Genomic DNA, 24,862 nt, shown 5'->3' with positions numbered 1-24,862 from the left:
TTGTTAGTGGATTGTTCATTTTATTGAACTTTTCGAAGATCCCACTTTTTATTGATTTTTTTCCTATTAGTTTTCTGTTTTGAATTTCATTGATTTCTTTTTTATCTTTAGTATTCTTTTCTGCTTGCTTTAGGTTTGCCTTGCTCTTCTTTTTACAGTTTGTTGAGATAAAAGATTAGATCATATGTCTTTTTTTTTATAAGTGTTTGCTCAGCACTGCTTCAGCTGTTTTCTACACTTTTGATATGTTTTATTTTTGTTTTCATGAAATTAAATGGTTCTTTTTTTCATTTCCCTTGAGTATTCTTCTTTGACTCAGATAATTTAGAAGTGTGTTGTTTAGTTTCCAAGAGTTCAGAAATTTTCCTTTAATCTTTCTCTTACTGATTCTTGGTTTGATTCCATTGTGATCAAACACCATACTCTGAATGATTTAAATTATTTTAAATTTAATGAGATTTGTTTTTTGGGCCAGGATATGGTCTATTTTGCTGTATGATCTATGGCACTAGGATGAATGTGTACCTTGCTGTCGTTGGATGGAATGTACTATGAGTGTCAGTGAGAACCTTTTGGTTATAACATTAATTGAGTTCTTCTGCCGTGTTTCCCTGAAAATAAGACCTAGCTGGACCATCAGCTCTAATGCGTCTTTTGGAGAAAAAGATAATATAAGATCCGGTATTATATTATATTATATTATATTATATTATATTATATTATTAATTATACCTGGTCTTGTTATATAAGATGAGGTCTTATATTATAGTAAAATAAGACCGGGTCTTATATTAATTTTTGCTCTAAAAGACGCATTAGAGCTGATGGTCTTACTAGGTCTTATTTTCGAGGAAACATGGTATATCCTGACTGATTTTCTGTCTAGTTTTCTATCAGTTGTTGAGAGGGAATATAGAAGTTTTCAGCTATAATTGTAAATTTACTATTTCTCTTTTCAATTCTTTAATTTTTTCCTCACATAGTTTATAACTCTGTTGTCAGATGTATACACATTTAGTATTGCTATGTCTTTTTGGGAGAGTGACCCGCTGTGTTCTCCCTATTGATAACTTCCCTCTACCTCAACTTCTGGCAACCACTGAACTTTTTACTGTGTCCATAGTTTTGCTTTTTTCAGAAAGTCATAAACAACAAAAGAACAAGACAAACAAATGAGAAACAAAAACTCATAGACACAGACAGTAATTTAGTGGTTACCAGAGGGTAAGGGGGTGGGGGGCGGGTAATGAGGGTAAGGGGGATCAAATATATGGTGATGGAAGGAGAACTGACTCTGGGTGGTGAACACACAATGGGATTTATAGATGATGTAATACAGAATTGTACACCTGAAATCTATGTAAATTTACTAACAATTGTCACCCCAATAAATTTAATTAAAAAAAAAGTCATATAGTTGGAGTCATACAGTATCTTGCCTTTTCAGATTGGTTTCTTTTTTTTAATAATATGTATGCTTTTAATTTTCCTCCATGTCTTCTCTTGGCTTGCTAGCTCATTTCTTTTAGGACTGAATAATATACCATTGGCTGGTTGTGCCACAGTTTATTTATCCATTCACCTAATGACGAACAACTCAACTGCTTCCAACTTTTCGCAGTTATTAATAAAACGGCCGTTAACACATGTGTGCAGGTTTTTGTGTAGACACAAGTTTTCAACTCCTTTGGGTGGATACCAAGGAGAGTGATTGCCGGATCATATGGCAAGAGTATTTTTAGATTTATAAAAACTGCTAAACTGTCTTCCACAGTGGCTGAACCATTTTGCATTCCCACCAGCAATAAGAGTTGCTATTGTTCTAATCCTCTCTAGCATTCGGTGTTGTCCATGTTCTGGATTTTGGCCATTTTGATAGTTTATCTTGTTGCTTTAATTTTCATTTCCCTGATAACATGTCATGTGCAGCATATTTTTAAATGCTTATCTGTCATCTTTATATCTTCTTTGGTGAGGTGTGTGTTAAGTAATGTCTTGCCCCATTTATTAATTGGGGTATTTGTTTTCTTACTGAGTTTTAAGAGTTCTTTGTACATTTTGATTCACAGTCCTTTATCAGATTTGTCTTTTGAAAATATTTTCTCCCATTCTGTGGCTTGTCTTCTCATTCTCTTAATATTGTCTTTTTTGGAGAATTTTAATAATGTCCAGTTTATCAATTATTTCTTTCATGGATTGTTCCTTCAGTGCTGTATGTAAAAAGTCATCAATCTAGGTTTTTTTCTTATATTATCCTCTAAGAGTCTTTAGTTTTTTGTTTTACTTTTAGGCCTATAATTTACCTTGAGCTAATTTTTGTAAAGGGTGTAAGGTCTGTATATAGATTCAGTTTATTGCATGCAGATACCCACTTGTTCCAGCAACATTTTCTTTGTTCCCTTTTATTGTCTTTGCTCTTTTATCAAAGATCAGTTGACTATATTTATATACATCTATTTCTGGGCTCCTTATTATGTTCCATTGATCTATATATGTCCATTATTTTGCCAATACAACCCTGTCTTGGTTACTGTAGCTTTATACTAAGTCTTGAAGTCAGGTAGTTTCAGTCTTCCAGCGCTGTTCTTCTCCTTCAATATTGGGTGGCTATTCTGGGTCTTTTGCCTTTCCATATAAATTTTAGAATCAGCTTGTTGATAGGCACAAAATAACTTGCTCAGATTTTGAATGGGATTGCAATGAATCTATAGATCAAGTTAGGAAGAAGTGACATCTTGACAATATTGAGTCTTCCTACCAATGAACACAGAACATGTCTTCATTTGTTTACTTCTCCTATGATTTGTTCATCAACGTTTTGTATTTTTTTCTCATATAGATCTTACACATATTTTGCTAGATTTATACCTAAGTATTTCATTTTGGGGGTACTAATAGAAATGGCATTTCGTTTTTAATTTCAGATTCCACTTGTTCTTTGCTGGTGTATAGGAATACAATTGACTTTTATTTATTAATCTTTTATCCTACAACCTTGCTATTATTAATTCCCTGAGTTGTTTTTTTTTTTTTTTTTGGTGTGTGTGTGTGTGTGTGTGTGTGTGTGTGTGTGTGTGTTTGGTTAGGGGAGATTCTTTCAGATTTTCTGCATAGATGATCATGTCATCAATAAACAAAACAGTTTGAATTCTTCCTTCCCAAACGGTATATCTTTTGTTTCCTTTTCTTGCCTAATTGCATTAGCAAGGACTTCCAGTGTGATTTTGGAAAAGAATTGTGATGAGGGCATTCTTGCCTTGTTCCTGATCTTAATGGAAAAAGCTTTGAATTTCTCACCAGTAAGTATAATATTAGCTGTAGGGTTTTTGTGCATATGCATTTTTTAATTTAAGAAATTTCCCCTCCATTCCTAGTTTTTGGAGGGTTTTTTTTTTTTTAATCATTTATTTTGTCAAATGTTCTTCCTGCGTCTATTGGTATGATTATGTCATTTTTTTTGGTCTTTTTTTTAGCCTGTTGATGTGATGGTAACATTAATCGATTTTTGTATGTTGAACCCATACCTAGGATAAATCCTACTTGATCATGATGTGTAATTCTTTTTACATTATTGGATTTGATTAGCTAATATTTTCTTGATGATTTTTGCATCTGTGTTCATAACAGATACTGGTTTGTAGTTTTCTTGTGATGTTCAATTTGATAATACTGGCCTGATACAATGAGTTAGGAAATATTACCTCTGCTTCTATCCTCTGGGATATTATAGAGAAATGGTATAATATTTTTTCCATAAATGTTTGGTAGAATTCACTAGTAAACCCATCAGACCTGGTGCTTTCTGTTTAGAAGAGTTGTTAATTATAGATTTGATTTCTTTAATAGATGTAGGCATATTTAGATTGTCTAATTCTTCTTGTTTGAGTTTTGGCAGATTGTGTCTTTCAAGGAGTTATTCTGTTTTATCTATATTATCAAATTTGTGGGCACAGAGTATTCCATAGTGTTCCTTTATTATCCTTCTAATGTCCATGGAGCTTGTGGTGATGTCCCTTCTTTCATTTATGACATTAGTAATTTGAGTCCTCTCTCCTTTTTTTTTTTATTTTAAATATTTTCTCAGATAGCCTAGCTAGAGGCTTATAAATGTTATTGATTAATTTCAAAGAACCATTTTCGGTTTTGTTGATTTTCTCTATTAAGTTTCTGTTTTCAAATTCAATAATTTTTGCTCTAATTAATATTATTTCTGCTCCCTTTGGATTTAATTTGCTCTACTGTTTTAGTTTCTTAAGATAGAAACTTAGGTTATTGATATTAGATCCTTCTTCTTTTCTAATATATGCATTCAGTGCTATAAAATTTCCTCAAAACACTGCTTTTCCTGCATTTCACACATTTTGATACTTTTTTTTTCATTTTAACTTAGTTGAAAATATTTTTAAATTTATCTTGAGATTTCTTCTATGACCTATATGTTATGTAGAAGCATGTTTTTTTTTTTATATCTACATATTTTGGGATTTTTCCAGCTATCTTTCTGTTACTGATTTTTAGTTTAACTCTATTGTGGTCTGAGAACAGACTTTGATCTCTAATCTTTTAAATTTGTTAAGGTGTGCTTTATGGCATAGAATGTGGTCAATCTTAGTGAATGTTCCATGTGAGCTTGAGAAAAATGTGTATTCTGTTTTAGGGTGAAGTAGTGTATAGATGTCAGTTATATCCAGTTGATTGATGGTGTTGCTGAGTCCTTCCTGATTTTCTGCCTGCTGGATCTGTCCATTTCTGATAGAGAGGTGTTGAAGTCTCCAACTGTGATAGTAGGTTCATTCTTTCCTCCTTTCAGTTTTATCAGTTTTTATCTCATGTAGTTTGACACTCTGTTATTAGGCACATATACATTAGGCAAATCTGTCATGTAATTAATGTATTTATGCCATTTATATTTAATGTTATTATTGATATGTTAGGTCTTAACTCTGTCATTTGAATTTTCATTTTCTCTTTGTTCTGTTTTTTATTCTCTGTTTTTTTATTCCTGCCTTGCTATAAGTTACTTGATATTTTTTTAGCATTCCATTCGATTTTGATTTATCTGTAGTGTTTCTGAGTATGTCTCCTTTCTCCACTCCATTCCGCTGTTCAGACCATCCACTGAGTTTTTAGTTTTGGCTATAACATTTTTCTAATTTCTAAAAAAAAGAAATGGTTCTTCTTTATCTCTTCTATTTCTTTGCAAGATTTTTTTCCCTTTAGTTTGGTTTAAACATGTTCATATTTCTCTTTGAGACATTTTTATCATGACTCATCTAAAATCCTTGTTAGAGAATAACATCTCTACTCTGTCTGTTGGCATATATTGAGTGATCTTTTTCACTGAGATTTTCCTGGTTCTTGGTATGACTAGTTACTTTTTAAATTAAAACCTGGAATTTGGAGGTATTATGTTAGGAAACTCTGGATCTTCTGGTGTTTGTTTGTTTGTTGCTACTGCGCCTACAGGAGAAAGGGTAGACATTGCCTTGATGAAAACCGGGTGAGAGTGGCATTCCAGGTTCCTCACTTAGTCTGTGTTGACATGAGGAGAAGCCGTCCTTGGTATTTCTGGGCGGTAATGAGAGTTTTGGCTTCTTACTCTGCTTCTACTGATACCATCCTGGCCAGGAGGTACAGGATTGGGTCATGACAGCTTCTGTCACAGCTTCTACTGACTCAGTGGTGTTTTCCTTACCACTGGGTGGGGGTGAAAGTCCTGACTCTCCTCTTGGTTTTCTTGGATACCACCCTCTGGGGGAGGGATGTCTCATTTTCATCTTGTAGGAGTGGTTGTCCAGTGTCACAACATGGTCTCCCCTGTCACTTTGGTGGCTTTATTACCCCTACAGACATGAAAGTCCTGACTCCCTATTCAATCTTCTTTAACACATCCTGGGCAGGTAAGCATGGGGGGTTGGGGCACCTTGTTACAGCCTGTCAAGTGACAAAGTCCAGGCTACCCTCTTGGTGTTTACTGATCCAAGTGGGGTTGGGGCCAACGTTGTAGTCTGTGATGTTTGACTGGTGTCGAGTGCTTGTTTTCTAAAAGTTTCCTGTCTTACTAGGCCGTCTTTACCTGGTCCTTTGGATAAATAGTTTTTGTTGGGGCTTTTATTGTCTGTGATTGTTAACATTTCTTGGTAGCTGGCTTTTCCATCTCCACAGACACCATGGGATGGGGGCTGAGTATTACAACCTGGTGGTGATGAAAGTCTCACCTCCCTCCTTTCTCTGACACTGCCACAGCAGAGGGCTGGAGTGTTTCTTATAGTCTGGTGGGGGTGGAATCTAGACTCTTCACACAGACTTGCTGAAGTTTTCCTCTGTGGTGTTTGACAGCAGTAGAGCCGTTATTATCTCAACATTTTCTGTCTTGATATGCTGCCCCTTTCCTGGTACTTTGTGTGGATGGACCAAGTTTTTGTTGTCTGTGTCTGTTGCTGTTTCCTGGTCATTGACTCCTCTAGCTTCAAGTCGGAGATGAATGTGGTCACAATAAAACCTAGGTAACTGACCACGGTGTCATTCGTTTGACTCCAAGTTCCGTAGTTGGTTTGCCTCTTCTCTTTATCTTTCTGAATCTTCCTCTGTTTGTCTCATAGATAGTCTCCAGAGATTTTAGTTGTGATTAAAAGATGCAATAGGGAAAACTGTCTGCTTCATCTTCCTGGAAGCAGAAGTTCACTGTATCTGGTTCATCTTCCTGGAAGCAGAAGTTCACTGTATCTGGTTATATTCTGAAGGAACAGTTGACCAGATTTGCTAATGGATTGGGTAATGGAGTATGAGGGGAAGAGAAGGGTCCATGATGACCCTTTTTTGTCCTTACCAACTGAAGGGGTGAAGTTGCTATTATCAGAGATGGGGAAGGCTCAAGTAGAGCTGATTTTGAAGAGGAAGTGTTGGTCATTTTGGGACATGTGAGATTGAGGATGCCTCGTCGAGATGGTACAGAGGTTTTTGGATCACAGAGTCGAGTTAAAGGTGGAGGTCTGGACAGGAACTGTACATCTGGGAATCACTGCATGGAGGTGTATTTAACGCCATGGGGGCAAGATGAGACCATTTGGGGAGTGAGTATAGAGAGAATGGAGGGCAGTTCGAGGCCTGAGCCCTGGATGCTTCTTGGATAAGAGGTCGGGGAGAAGAGGAAGGACCTACAAAGGAGCCTGAGGATGGGCAGCCAGGGAAGCAGGAAGAGAAGCAGAGGAGGGAGTGGTAGGCTCAGTCAAATATTGTGAAAAAGTAGAATACAGTATAGACTGCCATCTGAACCTTGGATTTTAGAGGTTGTCCACAGCAATTTGATGTCATATTTGCAACCTGGATTTCTTTCTTCTCAGGCTCACTACCACCGTGTCCCTTTTAACAGATCACATTTTGTGTAATCTCATTTTTTCCTTCCATCTGTAAATGATAATATCTGATTGATGAACATAACTACTGCTTGATAAATCCAGTGATGGAATGAGGAATTAGATCCAGTGATTTATCAATAATTCAAGTGATAAATTGCTTAGAGGCACCATCACAATTTCTTCAAAGCTATTCATTTATATCCTTATTTATTTCTGCTTATTGAAACCTAATCGATTGGCAAGTATATGAAAAAAGAAACATTTTACTTGTTATATAAAAATCACTAATATCACAAAATGGCTTACTTCCTTTCTTACTACGAAGTAAATGGGCTGGTGTGGGGTTCCTGTTATGTGCGTCACTTTGCTGGCCCACCTACTGTAGCTCATATTTATTGCCCCCTTGGATATTGGTGACAGCACTATGAGGCAGGATTTATTGCTGCCATGTCAAAGCCAACGAATCTGAGAATGTTTTGGTTTCTCAATATGAAGAACGTGCTCTGTTTCTGTATATATTAGAAAAGAAGGAAGACCTAATATCAGTAACCTAAGTTTCTACCTAAAGAAACTTGAAAAGTAGAGCAAATTAAATCCAAAGGGAGCAGAAGCAAAGAAATAATATTAATTAGAGCAAAAATCATTGCATTTGAAAACAGAAAATCAATAGAGAAAATCAACAACACCAAAAATGGTTCTTTGAACTGATCGATACATTTTATAAGCCTCTAGCCAGGCTATCTAAGAAAAAAAAAGAAGAGGACACAAATTACTAATCATAAATGAAAAAGAGGACATCACCACATGTTCCATGGACATTAAAAGGATAATAAAGGAATACTATGGGATACTTATATTTCATGTACCTGACAAGCAATATATACTTTAAGACAAAATCCATTTTTTAATTAGGGAAGAATTGGTCAGTTCTGTTATTTTACTTTTTAGTTCTGGTATGCTGAGTCAGTATCAGTTTTTCTTTTACTATTTATTACTCTTTACAAACAAATTTGGGGTATAGAAATAAAATTAAAGTGCCTTTTAAATATACCTATTTTAAGATATGATAGATTTTTATAGAGTGTTTTTCCTAGTACACAAATTCATTGCTTCAAGTCTTCACGTGGCCATAGCTGTTACTCACATTAATACAGCTATCAGTCGGGTTTGTTAAGGGGAGTGAAACATTTCATGGAAAGCAAAGAGTTAACTTGTTTCCAGAGCTGCAGCTGTTGTGCAATGTGGAGGGTACTTGCTGTAACACCTTATTACTATGTTGAGTACTAGCTAGAGAGGAAGTCTTCCCAAAAAGTATTGTAAAGCTGCAAATAAATAAATAAAACCAAATCACCCACTAGACCATGCGCAGGATAGCTTATGGGAATGCTATGTTTGCTCTTCTCAATGATTTTCTGCTTAAAATGAACAATTTTAGAAGGCTGGTTCTTTCGAGCCAAGACTTGGAAGTTCCAACTCTACAGTTCATTATCAAAGGGAAGTATTGACCATTCACTTGCTGGGACTCTAACCAGAACTGGAAGTGACTTCTGAGACTGCCGGTTCTCCCTTTTTATCAAGAAGAAAACAGAAAGTTAGGGCGGCCGTTTAAGTGACTCACTTCTAAAGCGCACATAGCAAATAGCTGGCAGGTCAGTGAGAAAGCAAGGCTGCCAGTCGGCATTTCTGCCACATTCTTTCAGATTGAGACCTAAAAAAGGGCAAGTCAATGAAAGATGCCCACCAGGGGGTTAGGTACTGTACTTGGTGAACACCGACTTTGAACACTAAAGGTCATGTTTCCTGCTAAGTGGGAAAATGTGACTCTCCGTCTGTGAATAAGCAAAGTGAGAACATTTGTTCTGGAATAAAGGAGACGTGCTTGCCCTGCCAGAGATGCCGGCTATGTTCCAGCTATCTTGTCTGTCCCCACGAGACACGTCGCTCTGGCTGGGCGAGCACTCCTTGTGTGCGTGGGTGGTTCATATCCTAAACCACACAGGCCCTTATTCTAAGCTGGCCAAGCATTAGCCAGGGCATGTGCAGGCAGGCAGCAGCAACTACTTACCTGTACAACCCTCTCACCCAGAAGCCACTGCTTACTCTCATCGCAACACTTTCATTTTCTTCCTAGAAACTTTTTTGCTCCTTTCTTTTTGATTCCATTCTTTGATAAGGTCTCCTTGCTCATTTCACTTGCCCCACAAGACAGGCTTATTACCGTGAAGCATTGCCAAATTTTTGTGTGTGTGTGTGTGTGTGTGTGGCTTCATCTCAGTATTTTACCCCTTCAGAGGGAAAAAAAAGTTAGGAAAATATAATTTCTGTGAGGAAAAAAGGGAGTATGTGTTTTTCTGCCTTTTCTTTGTCTGTTTCACTGAAACTGTCTCCCTCCACACACAGCCAGACTACAAATGTTTTGTCAGTTGTTTGATGATTATTGACAGATTGAAGCTCCATGGGGCAAAAGGCCAATATTAATGTAAGTTAGTCAGTGGTTTTTCACGTCATTTGCAGGGAAAGTGTCACACAACGTGGGCCGAAATGTTCCATTGGGAAACAACCCACGAGGATCAGCATGACCCCCCTGTTTTCTCTCTGCGGCCACTTCCTCCAACACCAAAGCTTTCACTCTCTGTGCCTTCACACATTACTTGCACACTCCTGCTTTCCTCCTTAGTTTCCTTGGCTTGTGATTTCTGCTCTCTGGCTCCATTTCCTGCACTTTTGCTTTCTGCTTTAAGAATCACCTCCTCCAAGAAGCCTTCTGCAATATGCCAAGATGGGGTCAAGCACCCTTTCTCTATTCTTCTGTAATATACCTTATAGTTTTCTCCTTGCAGTTCAGATAGCTGATAGTCACCTGATTGTGTGTTTCTTTCTCTCCTATTAGACTGCTCAATGACACACTTGACACTTTTTTTCATGTCTTATCACCAGGAAGTATTTACCTAGCACAGTGCCTGATATAAGGTAGATTTTTTTTAGTCAGTGTTTGAGCACAGGTGGATGAAAAGAGTGGGATTCAGTTTAGTTGTTAACTACTTCTTTTGTAGAGTGTTCTATGATAACAATAGAAGGGGGAATATAAAATCATTTTTTTTAACATTTGTTGGGGTGACAATGGTTAGTAAAGTTACATAGATTTCAGGTGTATGACTCTGTAATACATCATCTATATATCACACTGTGTGTTCACCACCCAGAGGTAGTTCTCCTTCCATCACCATATATTTGACCCTGTTTACCCACTTATCAAATCATTTTAATGCTGTAAAATTCCTAAATGGAACAAACTACTTTCGAATCATATCCCTAAGAGAATGTGTAGATGTGTGGTTGTGATAAAAAGACCATAAAATTCCCTGGAGAAATATGATTTCTAGGATGGTAGAAATGTAGAGACAAATCACTTCAAAGATATAAAAACTTAAGACTCAGAGGCCTTGAATACTTGCAATGGAATATTTCCAAGTAAGTAAACAAGACTTTGCTATAATTATTTTCAATGTCTCTAAAAACAGGTTTGGGTAAGCAGGTTCAAAGCTAATGTTTAAAAAAGTATATGAATAAAGTGATCCTAAAAATGTCCCTTTCATGGCTTAATATAAAGGACAACAAGTCTTTTCAGGTATAAATCAGATGTTTTTCTAAGGGGGAATTGGCAAATGAGTAAACACTTCTCTATCGTGGTGTGTTTAGAATCGGACAGAAAGACAGACTTTCCTGATATCCTTGACTCACTGTTGTGCACTGGGGGTTCAGGAGTGTGGGAAGTCCTGAGTACTCTTACTTCCCACCTGGGAGATACCATCTCATCACTTGATTTCTCAGCTCTTCTTTTCAGGTGTCTGTTTCTCCCTAGTGGGGCTTTGAGTGGTAAAGATCCTTCAACTACTGCAGTGATGAGGTTGAGCCCATGGATTCTTTTCGTTTTGAATGAGTTAGTTTCATTCTGTTCCAGGGCCCTTACATTTTCCACCAACTTGGACTTTGTACCGTGAGATTTCAGTGGGGAAGGAGTGATAAATTATTGATCAATCACTCCTTTGCACGTTACTGAGCATGTCTTACATGCCAGGTCGAAAACTTCCCCTAGGTTAGGAAGAGGAGCAAAACTGAGTCTTTACCTGAAGGAATTCGTAGTCAGGAAGTAGAGGTGGAGGTGTACAGAAGGAGACAAAACAGAGGGCTGAGTCCAAGGACTGTTCTGTGTCACGACCACGTTGCTAAGTGCCGATCTGTGTGAATGCTTTCAGTCCTCTTAACACCATAAAATAGGGATCATTATTAGCACATTTTGGAGAAGGAAAATAAGGCACAGAGAGCTAAGTAACTCACCTAAGGTCACACACCTGGTAAGGGGTATTGCAACTCTGGAATCTATCTATATTCCTACTGAGTTTACACTCTCCTGCCTTTTGGTGGAGATGAGGGAGTAGCTGTCCTATGTCCCTTCAAGGAGGGAAGGATGCTTGACTGGACCTTGAGGGACAAGTAGGAAGGCTGTTTATTCCAGCTAGAGGAAACTGTACTGCAAAAGCCCAGAGGCAGGATATCAGCATTTCCCCCCGCCCAGGAAATGGCAGTATAATTTCAGGTTTATGGAAGATAAGGTAGGAGGAGCCAGAGTGGGAGGATTTGAGCCTAGAAGGCTTAGATGGAGGAGTGACATTTTATTTGAAAAAAATACAGCAAACGTAGATACTGATGGTGTCTGAGACTGAGTGCATACAGCCCTGAGTTCAAATTTTGCCCTTGCCATTCACTGGCCTTTTAATTTTTGGAACTCTACTTAACCTCTCTGAGCCTCATCTGTAAAATATAAAATAGGGATTGCTGTGGTGACAGAGGAAAGAATACCTATAAAAGCCGAGCCACTGCATCGGTACGGCACCTTCTCTATAAAATTAGCAGTTCAGGGGCTCAGGAGTCCAGGGGTTCTCAACCTGGCTACGTATTCCTTTTCCCCAGGGGGCTTTTAAAATATGGTTGCTGTGCCCACCCTCAGAGATCCTCTTTCTGTCGGTCTGGTTTGGTATCCTGACTTGGGTATTGTGTTTAAGCCCTCCAAGTGGCTCTGATGCCAGGCAGGGATGGAGCCGCCAGTCCAGGCCCTCTGAGACAGCAGGGGTCAAGGGAAGACCTTGGAGCTGGAGGTTGAGCCCTGGGTGTTCCTCTCGCCCCCTGTATCAGGATCTGAGTGGCTCATTACACAATACCACTGTAAGGGGGGAAAGGCTTCTTCCTCTGCCCCTCAGATTCAGTGGTTGGGGCCCTGCCAATTGGACTGTAACAAGACAGATTTACATGGGAAAAGTTTATTATTACATATACATATGGAGACCTTCATAGGAAAGTGAAGACGCAAAGAGGCAGATAGGCCTGAGGATTTATACACTTTTTAAAGTATGCAGGCCACCTTGGTGCTGACGTCTTTTCACGGCCCTGAAATTCCCCTGGAAAGTGGGATTTATGGCTGTCTTCATCTCTCAGAAGTTTTTGTTTTTAGTCAGCCAAGGAAAACTCCTAGGTTTCCTTCTGCATTGTGAATGTGAATGCACTGATTCACATTTGCTCCCAGAATAAAGTAATCTTTATGCCAAAGTGGCACATGTTGGCTGGCATTATTCTGATCCCCCACACCTCACTCTGAGAGCCATGGTTTCCTCACTGCTGTGACCTGGAAGACAATGGCTGCTGCTATTATCAAGTTGCGTCCGTCCCTCACTTAGTCCTGTCACTGCAGCCACCACCGATTCTGCCTGTAAGATGCAAAGCCTCCCTGCCCCATTCCTAGTCCCCGAGGTCGTTAGTGGGGCACATGAGATGATGACCATGGATGGCCTCTCCCACCTGCAAAGCTCACTACGCACGTGAAGGAACCCCTTCTCCTGCTCCAGGGACTTCCCAAGGTCACACCCAGCATGGAAGGCGAGGGCCCTGCCCAGCCTGCCCAAGGCACTTCCTCCTTGTCAGCTTTTCCTGCAAGGCCAGTGTTTGCAGTAGGGAAGTAAATACACTCCATCCTGTTCCTCCATGTTCTTCTCATCCTGGAAAATCAGTGGAATGTGCAGAGCACGTGACTGGGCTTGGCATGTCCTCAGCCGCAACGCCCAGACACAGACACACTGTACAGCCTGTCCTGCTTTGGGGCAGGCTGTACTGTATTTTTAGACCGGCCCAGCGCTGCCAAGACAAGTTGTGTGTGGAGATGCAGGGCAAAGCCCCTGCTAACGCGACCGCAGCATATGGGGGAGGCTGAGGAGGGTGGGGGGTGGAGGCTTCATTTTGTAGCACTTCACATTGTGTGTGCTTGAGGATGTGTGAGAACATAGGATTCGATTTGTGAAACAGCTTTGTGAGGCAAGATAGCAAGTTTTGAAAAATGAGTAACACAAGTTTATCTTTAAACTGCAAATACAATGTTTACATTTTATATATACAATACAATTATTTATCAAAACACTGTGAATTTGGAATTGTGATCCTTTGGGTTGACTTTTTCCTCTTTACTCTGTATGAAAGAAAGAGGGTTTGTTGTGTGAATTATAGTATTGTGAAATCAAGAGATTTGCTAATATCTTAACAGAACAAGCAGTTTGGCATACAAAAGAAAACCATGAAGACAGTCTTTATTCTTGCTGTGTTCTCACAATCCGTAACAACAGTTTTACTAAAGCTTATTTCACCTCTATCCCGACTGCCCAGCTTCAGGCCCTGCTGGGGTTGCTGTAATAACTAACTAGTTTTCTTTGTTCTATCCTTTTTCTTGCCAGTTCATTCTCTGTACAGTTGCAAGAATGATACTCTGATACAAATGTGGCCGTCATTTTTTTGGCTATCGTTTCTGATGCCTACGCTTCATGGGTTCCCGGGGACCCATGTGATGAAGGACCAGCTCTTTCTGAGTGGCCTAGAAGGTTCTGACCACCCTTCTAGTTCCTCATTTCTGTTCGGCTCACCCACCTGGGTGGCTGTTGCTGGGAGCAGCTTTCTCTTCCCCCATCCATGGACCGCTTCCATAGCCTGACTTCCTCCGGCCTTCTGCCTAATGAAATTCTAGGCAGACATGAGACTCAGCACAGCTACCCACAGTCCAGTCGTGTGTTTTGCTCTCCCCTTCAGCCCAGAGATAGTGGCCTTTGTGCAACAGCCCGCTTGGCTCCATGCTGTTCTCTGCATTTCTCTGCTGGGGCACCTACCACACAGCGTTAACCATATTTGCTTTCCCCTCGCTGGGATTATGTCTTACTGTAGCAGTTTTTGGAGCTTGGAACCTAGACAGCCATCAAGCTATGTCGGTAGCTTTAGGTGGTCAGCCGTTCACAGGCCAGCTGGCAGGGCCCCTCTCGGAGGTCCCTTGTGAGACACCAGTTTGAGTTACTGGCTGGATGTAAATGGCTTGGACTGGAACTTCGGCTCAAATCATCCAGTTAAAATTTCAGGCTGCTTCTGCTCATTGTCTACATTAATGAAGTCTTAGTGCATTTTCATTCCATTCTTACTGGAAAAAAGAAATCATGGTAGGGTTCTATTGTTTTAACCCTTTCCCTGGAATTCAGAATAGATGCCAGTACTGCCATTAGCCTCTGTGGAAATCTATACACACACAACATACACAAACACACATGCACACATAGTAATGTGCATAATTACTAGTCCGCTTTGTGTCTGTCCTGAAGTTTGGGATGATTTTTATGTTTCCTCCCTGGAACACTATTCTTAACCCATGTTTCCCTATGCTTCCTATGTATGCCCCTTTGGAATTTGACCTTTTAGGTATACCTGAGATATGTCTGAAGCTGAAATTTGAATTTGCAATGCAGTTAATACTCTTTATGTTAATGTGCTTTTTATGAATAAAACTGAGACATGAGGGCATAGTTTTGTATTCCATATACACTCTTATTTAACAAACTAGACAATGTCTACAGATCTTCTGCTCTTTTCTCTGTTAAAAGATAACAGGATAGTCCTCAAGTGAAACCTCGAAAATACTGCATATAAGTGAAAACATTATAAACATATGAAGTGATATACTTACACAGAATATACTAACACGACATTTCACTATCCTCTGTCTGGGCTGATGATTCTAGACCTACTAGAATGAAGTCTAAACAAGTTGGTAGTGAAAGTAACGCTGTAAGGGTGAAAGTTTCTTCAGGAAAGTAAACTGAGGACTCTAGAACCATTTCTGTAAGATCTGTTGTTAGACTAATTACTAGTCAATCTTTTCATTACCACACTTGACCAAGAAGCACTTTGTTATGTAGAATCAACTTCATTTCCTTGAAAATAGCTGTTAATTTTGGATTTTTACAGATTCAGATGACACTTTCCTCTAATTAATCCAAATTGTGGTGATACAGATTACATGTAAATCTATTTATATTGTAAATCTGGCTTCATATTCTAATAGGAACTAAGAGAAATTCAGTATGGTTTAAGTTACCATGTTTCCCTGAAAATAAGAGCTAGCTGGACCATCAGCTCTAATGCGTCTTTTGGAGCAAAAATTAATATAAGACCCACTCTTATACAACATATTGTGTAAGACCGGGTTTTATAGTAAAATAATACCAGGTATTATATTATATTATATTATATTATATTATATTATATTATATTATATATTATTATTATATATTATATATTATTATTGTTATTATTATATTTTATTTTATTATATTTTATTATATTATACCTGGTCTTATATGATAGTAAAATAAGACTGGGTCTTATATTAATTTTTGCTCCAAAAGACTCATTAGAGCTGATTGTCCGGCTAGATCTTATTTTCAGGGAAACAGGGTATATGTGTCCCAATTAACTCAAGAGTCCCCTTTCTAGAACTTCCGGTGTCCCCTTTCCTAAAAGGGAAAATCTGGTCAGAAAACTGATCCCCCAAAGTATATTAAGTATGTGTATGGTGCAAACCCCAAGCATGATGACTGAAGGTCGACATCCTAGAGTCCATCACCTGGTAAGGTTTCCATTTAAAGATTAAGTTAGGACCCATTGCCTGGGATTCTGCCCGGCAGTGCTGTGGCTGAAATTAGAGAAATGAAAAGGAAAAAAACCGGCTGTGCAATAGGCTGCTGGGTTCACCGACTAAGCCTGCTTTTCTTCTCTCCTTTTCTGCCGTCGTCTCCAGTTTACCGTGGTTTCTGGGCGGTCCTGATGCTCCTGGGGGTAGTTACTGTGATCACCGCCAGCTTTCTGATCATCTGTGCAGCGCCCTTCGCCAGCCACCTTCTCTACAAAGTCGGGGGAGGCTCCTATGTGGCTGCAGGTACGTACTGCGCTGTGGGAGTGACTTCTAGCCAAGGGTTTTCTCCACAGCATTGTGTTTTTCATTTATAGTTTCAGGTGTCCCGCTTCTAGTAGTAGGAATACAGTAATCTATGTATCTAGTATTTCTAGAGCGCTGACTGTACAGCCGACACTTTTGCAGGCACTTTTCCTGTCTCGCGTGCTAACACACTTAATCAGCATGACAGTGTTTGCTCATTGTGTCCACATCATACGAAGAGGACACTAGAGAAGAAAGCTCCGTGGGCAGAGACTTTAAACCTCTCTTACCCTGTTCATTTTCTGTCTGTAAAATGGGGTCGTAACATGTCCCTCTGTAACATCAGGATAGAGGTGAACTTTTCGGTGTACTCTTAAAGATAGCCCCATGATGATACTGAAAACCCTCGTGATTTATGTATCAGAGGTAAGGAGCATTTTTCTTGACAGCGTTACCATTCCGTTTTCATAATTGTGATTCATGTGCATTATCTAAACATACTCTTCTTTGTAAAACCTACCTTTATTTTAGTCAGCTTTCCCACTAGTCTTTCTAATTCATGTTGAAATGATCATAGTACAAATAGAAAAATAGCGGAATAGGAGAGTCTTGAGAACTTTAAGCCCTTTTCATTTAATCAGTAAAAGCCAGAACACTAACTTGAAAATGTAAGCCCAAGGTTCTTTGTAAAGATAATTCTAGAAAATCATACAAACGTCCATCTGACTCAGACCAAAAAGTGTACATGACTATGTGCATTGTGATATCAGATAAGAAGGACAGCGTGTTTCTATGAGATGCAAGTGACTGCAGAGGAGCAGAATGGATAGCTTTATTGTCTTTATAATCATTGCAAAGACAGTTCATGATGTTGCCCACCATGATTTAATTAATGGTCAATTAACAGACAGTTCCTGTAAGCACAGCTTTTGCATAATATTGTGCTGAATTCTGCAGAGGGCATAAAAAGGATAATCAGGTATGGATCTTCTGCTCAAAGTTCGACAAAAAAAAACACCCCATCTCAGAACAAGAATCTTGTTTAATCTAATTTTTACTTCAATTCTTCACTGGTGTTTCAAGGGCCTTTATCAAGGGCTCAGATTTACTCATTTGAACTCCTAATTTTTTAAATAACTTTTTAAAAATTGAAATGTTATTCACATACCTTAAAATTATCATTTTAAAGTGTATAATGCAGTGTTTTTCTAGTTCATTTACAGAGTGATTCAAATATCACCACTATTTGATCCTGGAATATTCTTATCACCCCACAAAGAAACCTCATCCTCTCCTCCCCCCATCCCTGAGTAACCACTAATCTACTTTCTGTCTCTATGGGTTTGCCTGTTCTGAAGAGGTCACAGAAATGGAATCACACAATATGTGGCCTTTTGTGTCGGGCTTCTTTTACTTGGATCTCATAATTTATCATCTGTCTTCTTTAATTCATAATTCCATCAGGCCAAACCCCTTATGTGCCTTAAATATGAGTATCTTCTTTATCAAACTTTGTTTCTCCCCTAAACCACATTCTACACTCGCTTCATTCAAATGTCTAGTTAAGGTACATATTTTTCCATTGTCTTCCCAGCATTAATAGCTCTCTGCTAAAATATGTAATTATTTGTTTCTCTCATTCCTTGATTTTCTTTTTAAATCTTTATCAATAAAGGTAATGTGTAATAGCAGTAGATTAGTACTAACACATGGGCAGCACAATTGATTTAAACTCAGAAACACTCTGATCCTGAGTGTGGTCTTAGGGAGTGAGAGAGAGAGGGAGAGGGAAAGCAAGTGCACACTTGATGCTTTTGAAAAAAAATTGTTGGTCATTTTACTATTTGCGTCAAAGTATATCCACCTGGACTTATTGTGGTGATTACATGGTAAGGCATATAAATATCGAATCACTGTGTTGCACACCTGAGCTAATGTAATATTGTATGCCAACTACACTTTAATGAAAGTAAAAAAAAAGAAAAAAACATTAGTGTGAGAACTCTGTAGAAGGATAAAACATTTGATACGTTTCATATGCCTGTGACAAGTGGATTTTCTTTTTCAGTGTATCTTTCGTTGCATGTAGGTATGGGGTTGAGGTCTTCCTTGCTCAGGTTTTCATGCAAAAGCCCCTTGGGAATTATGGGGTATCGAAGGTGTTCTGGAAAGCCACTAAAGGTGTTCTGGAAAGCCATTCTGAAAGCGACTAAACTGGACGATTATGACATTTCCTTTCAGATTTGATTTAATTTCCTCATGGCACAGTTCTTTATTGCTAATGTCAGACTGTTTGTTTCCCAATAAGAGAGACACATATTCTGTTGGATGAGATAAAATATTACTATTTATCTTATCAGTTCAGCCAGGAAACGTGATGCTGTCAGGAATAGCTAAAGTTTACTGTCTAGCAGCTATTTCTACCATGAAGCACAATCTTTTAAAGCAATCATGGGCCTGATAAATCATCCTTAAATTTGGTACTTACTGACAGAAGAATTTTTAAAATCTTCCAATTAATTGTCTGTTATTAAATTCCCAGATAATGTTGATAGGCAGCTTATTCTTTCAAAGTTGAAGATGAAAACTAAGTTACATGCTATGCTATACAAAGATGAGGAAAATATGAAATAAGTATTAGGTTGGTCACCTAGCCAGGTTTTTTCTGCACCACATTTATAACAGAACCATGCATATAGTCATTTACTGAGCTAAACGGAATTTATAATGCTTACTTTGGTTAGATTTTATATTTTCAAAATGAAGAGATCTCATTCCATGCAGCTAGTATCCCTGAATTGCTCTCGCTGTAGGACTTGCTTCGTCACTCCATGCCTAACCCACTCTCCTATGCTGCCCACCTGTGCCAACACGCTGTGGTCTGGAAGGCAGTTAGGAACAGGTGTGGCTTGGACCCGTGGTTGCTATGGCTGCTTTATCAATGCCACGAGCGAGACTGGACACTCTCTCTTTATTTGGACAGGTGGCCTTAGGACAGGGCAGAACCAAATTCCAAATGGCTGTTGCTGGGTGTGTGCACATAGAACAGCTCTTTGGCATCATCAGGAAGATTGTTCTGGGACATTCCGTGTGTGGCTGGGCACGCTGATATTGCAGCTGTTGGTATGAGTGAGGCGTGGGGTCCATGGTATTCCTCTCACTCTGGCCACAGGCTCAGAGCAAGGTTTGGAGGGCGTGTGTTACCACTTCCTGCATTGACCAGGTGCTTTCTCAGGCGGCCAGGCCATGTGTTCCCCGAGGAAGTTCATTCTGGACCAAGTGTATGGTAATGGTCAGGACGGATGACACCCAGCTAGTGTCTCAATGAGTCTTAGCACACTTCTCCACAATGCTAAACAATTGGTGACATTTGTTTTAATATGGATTCCTGGCAACCTCTCAGATACAAAGTGGGTGAGTTTTGTCTTCCCCTAACTCTGTGTCATTGGAGGTGATAGGAAAGATGCAGGAAGAGTTAGAATGGATAGGCATGTCATGACAAAACCTTTGAATTATATGGAGGAAGTTATGACACAGCTGAATATTTCTAATGCCTGTGCAAAGGGACCTCCACACAGGAATTGCTGCACGTCAGTAAGACTTCTGAGAGTACAAGAAGGGGTGATGACGTGGTCCACGTGTCCTGGGACACTGGCATTGGGTGAGAAGCCACAGACACTAGAAACCAGTATTTTCCCAGCATATCAGGGTAAAAAGACTTTTCTTCCACAATTGAAATTACCTTTACCTGAACGACAAACTAAGAGTCCCTTTTTCTGCTGAATGTATCATAGAACGTCGCAGTGTCATCCTGGTTGGCGTTCCTGAAAACTTCTAATCTTGGCCAACTCCTTTGTTAGACCCTCAAGTTGGTGAGGCTACCGAGGCATCTTGTAAGTCAGAGGAGAATAGCAGCAGCCCTTATTCTAGGCCCAGGGGGCATTAGTGGGAGGAAGGGACCTCACAGTCCTTGATAAACTAGTTCTTTAGAACGTGGAGGTAATCAGTGCTTTGAAACATGCAGACAAATTGGGGGCTCCCTTCCTGCACCTGTTCTGGGACTGCAGGTTGTGCTGTTTGGCCGGCCAGGAATTTCTCAAGCTGTTGTTGATTCCAGGGCCATGAGCCGAATGAGTGGGGTGAACTGTGTAAGTGCTCTGCCATGTGGGACAAACAGCCTAGAGCCCATCCTGCCATGGCCACCCTGCTCTCTTCTGGTCGGGAGGACACTGCTTTCTACAAGTGTCCTGCCTGAACCCTCTTTCAGAAAAGAAGCATATGAAAGGTAGGTGGCTGTGAAGGGAATATAAAATTCTCATAGTTAGCAGGGATAATGAATCAGAAGTAAATTGGATTTGTGGTTTGTTTTCTTTCAAAAGATTCGTGAGTTTTATAGTAGCTCATCAGTCAACCACTTTTATTTCTACATTTATTTCTGATATTTCTATCAGATAACGATGATAAAGCTATCAGAACAGATTTTTTTTTCTGTAATCCCAGAGAAAAATAGCTCCCAGAGGCCAAGGGATCTATTAATATTTTGGACACTCATTTTCCTTTGGCTGAGACAGAGCACATGACACACGGGAGGTGCTTGGTATCATGCCTGGCTCCTCGTGTCATGCTCCACATACCAGAGAAGATGGCTGCAGTCGGAGGAGCAGGGGAGATGGTGTGTGTGGGAAACACAGACCAAGAGCAGGAAGGGATTAAGGAAGAACTGCTGACGGCCTAGAGGCAGGTGCTCTAAACTTACAGGCACACGCATCTCCTGGCTCGCACCTGCTATCTCCACGTCTGTCCAGTGAAAGATTCAGGCTATAAACAGCTGCTTTCCGGGAACAAGCCGAAGGGCCTCTGTGAGGGGAACAGGCCAGGACGGCCACTGAATTCTTGCCCGAATGGCTTCTCTAAAGCTTCTGTGCCTTTCTTAGTGTGCAGGAAGAAGCCTCTCCCGAGATGATCACAAACATAACTTCCCAGTGGGGAACAGAATATTCCACTGAAGTCCAGGACTTGACACTGTATTCAGAGATGTGCCTCGCTGGGGGTGGGAGATGAAAAGAAAAAATGTGCTTAATAAAAACTATAGGTTACGGGTATATCAACTAGACATTCTACTTGTTGTAGTAGAATTAGTGTCTCTGATTTTTATGAACTGTAGAGCAACAGTTTGAATGTCTCTTTTGCTCATTCGAAAGGCTTAAGTATACCAGATCTGCTTTCTAAGTAGGCCTTGAAAAACTAGTCAGTCTTATGTTTCTAAAACTGCATACCTTACATACTTGTTTTGTGCCTTTAGTTGTCATATTTGGGAATTTGTTCAGGAAAACTGTTGTTTTTGGATGCTGACATTATTACAAAGTGGGAAAACCTTCCTTCCAATTTTATGGGGAATTTTAGTGCCCTCAATCTGACATTTTATATAAATAGAAAAGAGCTTTGAAGAGTTTTATTTCCAGAAATATTTTAAAGCCTTATGACTTTTCTTTCTCAGATACTTCTTTGCAAGTTTATTTTTCTCCACATGGCTTATCAGAAATGTGTGTAATAGGCTGCTAGAATCAGACTTGTCCTGACTTGGTTTTGAATAGAGCACCGATATGGTAGATGTATGTTACTAAAATGAGGACCCAGGTCCTCAGAGGAAGAATTTAAGAGGGACATTTCAAATCTAAGTGTTCAGTATCTCAGCCAGATGAAGGCTGTGGAAGGGAGGGGGAGCTTGAAGAGGAGAAAGGAGACCCGGAGAGATTTCTCTGGAGAGAGAGGTTGCCGTGCCATGATTCTCCACCCTACCCTGGGCTTGGCGTATGTGTCTTTATCAACAAACATTCTGGGTTATGGTTGGCTCCGGCCTTGACAAATCTAGAGGGTGAGAGGCCCGTTCAGTAATTGCTTTGGTGGTACTTTTCTAGAAAAACATGAACTTCAAACTTAAATAAGTGTTCCCCACTACCTTTAAAAACATGTGTCTGTTCTGTTCTTCTGACAACTAGAATGACAGGCCTGGCAAAGCAATGCTTTTACTCACATGCCGTATTATTAGTTCTCAGATGTGTAAGGTGACAAGATTCTTTCTGGCCTATAAATAAGGTCTCCGGTTTGGGATTAGGTTTGTTGTGGTGGAAAGGCCCAATGCGTTTCCATTTGCTTCATTCCCCTTTTCCAAAGTGTGTGTGTCATTAACATCTATTTACTCAGTACTGCAAGGGAGTTCATGTCTGTATAAATATTCTGTTTCATGCCACATGCTTCCCCCACATAGTCCTTTTGCTCAGAAATAACTATCAGTGAATGGCTAAAGCGTACTGATTTCTTCACTAAATTTTGTTACGCATTTCCTGAGGACTGTTTTTTTTTTCTTTATACTGTCTTGTGCAGAAAGAGAAGCACAAAGGTACAGATTTATCTGAATGATCAGAGCCACATAAGCTGAGTCCTAGAAAGAATGTGTACCTCCTTTGTGGTTTGCTTAACTGGACACTTGAAGGAGAAAATGTCCTTAACATGAGTAAGCACAAGTCTGGATTCACCTGATGTTCCTCTTTCCAAACGGTTCAGTAACAGGACTGCGAGGTGATTGGTGCCACCTTGTGGACAATTCCAGTAAGACATGAGCAGATGCGGTTAAAGTAATACTATTTGTTAGCCAGTAGCAGCAGAATTACATGCCAAAATTCAAAATAATTAATAATAATAATAATATAATAATAATAATAATGATAATAAAACTAGCCAGTGCTGCTTATATGCTTGCCAGGTTCCAGGCATTTTTATAAGTTCCCTTAATTCCTCATGATTGCTTTCTGTGGTAGGCATTTGCCTATCTCTCTATTTTACTAATGAAAAGACTGGGACAGGAAAGTGAAAAACTTGCTCAAGGTTATTCACCTAATAAAGTGTCAAGCTTTCTGGAGAGTCAACCTAGAACCAGGGCAGTCAGAATCCAGGCCTGTTTTCTCCAACCACTTCCTGAAACTCAGTTGTAACATTTCCTTGGCATTAAATGAAACTCTGCTTTATAGATTAAATCTCCAATTCCTCGTAGAGGTGAGTAAACCCTCATGATCATTCTCTCAATAAGTGTTTATGAGAAGAAGAGTATTGAATATATTGTGTAAAATTATTATGCCAATCTAAGAAAGTGATAATTATTTGAGAATTCCAATGGACATTATATAAGTTCAGTTAACTTAATGAAAGAGAAGAGGCAATTCATGTATTTGGAAAGCAATATGATGAAGTGTGGGCAGCAGTGAATATTTGGGAATCAGATAGATGTAATGAAAATGCACAGTTGTGAAATTTATAACTATATAACTTATTCAGGTTATCTCAGAAAATTGGAGAAAAATCAGTGGAAAGCAAGTCTGAGAAAATGAAGAATGGAGATAAATTGAGAATGTTTATCGTTGACCCTTGCGCATTAGAAGTTTTACAGTTTCTGAAATATGAGATGTAAAAATGAGAATAATTTAATTATAAGAAAAAGAATAGCATATTCATTTAAAGAAGAAAGAACTATTCCAAAAACACAATTTAAATTGTTTTTAAGCACTTCTAGTTTATATTTTCAGAAAAACTAACTTTTTTGGTGTGTGGGGGAGTGGGGTTCACCATTTATTACTCAGAAAAGTTAAGAAACAATTTAAAAACAAAATTAACCATAATTATCTTTCCACAGAATTAATACAATTGAAAAAACCTTATTGTATAGTTATACTAAAGACATATTAATATTAAAGATTGTAATATAGAAGTTTTATATGGGGATGTGAACAGATGGGTAACAACCCACCAGGATGTGAACTGTAAGAGTGATTCTTACAAATCAGGGTTCATTAAGATGGATGTTATTACGCTCTGTGATAACATGAAAGTTAATAGCACGTATCAAACAGTGGTTATATCGTTGGTAGAAAAACGAATTTCTTATTGAACTAAACAATATAAGACCACTTGAAAGTATATTACAATATAAGGACAAGTATTACTCTTCAGAAAATGTAGAATTTTCAAATTTTCCTTCCCCCAACATAGTATTTAGAAAAATAAGTATACATTTTAGCCTCTGGCATAGATTCGTCCTACACTAATGCCCATGTTTCCTCCTTCAGCATGACACATAAGGATAGTTAGAAGTTGAGAAAGACCTCAAACCTGCAATTTTTAAGATTCCTAGTATATTAAAAGTTAATACATGTCA

General features: G+C 39.1%; 1 protein-coding gene across 4 annotated transcripts in view; it reads left to right on the top strand.

Annotated features, from left to right (window-relative positions):
* TMEM182 (transmembrane protein 182) overlaps positions 1-24,862 on the top strand; it is an 87,060-nt gene that overhangs the window by 50,394 nt on the left and 11,804 nt on the right. For all 4 annotated transcript variants that reach the window (XM_081069053.1, XM_081069056.1, XM_081069055.1 and 1 more), the window contains one exon: positions 16,516-16,653. In XM_081069053.1, the coding sequence (XP_080925179.1) occupies positions 16,516-16,653 (138 nt within the window). The remainder of the gene's footprint in view (positions 1-16,515; positions 16,654-24,862) is intronic.

Source organism: Rhinolophus hipposideros (genome assembly GCF_964194185.1).
Source record: "Rhinolophus hipposideros genome assembly, chromosome: 12".
Lineage (NCBI taxonomy): Eukaryota > Metazoa > Chordata > Mammalia > Chiroptera > Rhinolophidae > Rhinolophus > Rhinolophus hipposideros.
This window is presented reverse-complemented; position numbering and strand designations above follow the sequence as displayed.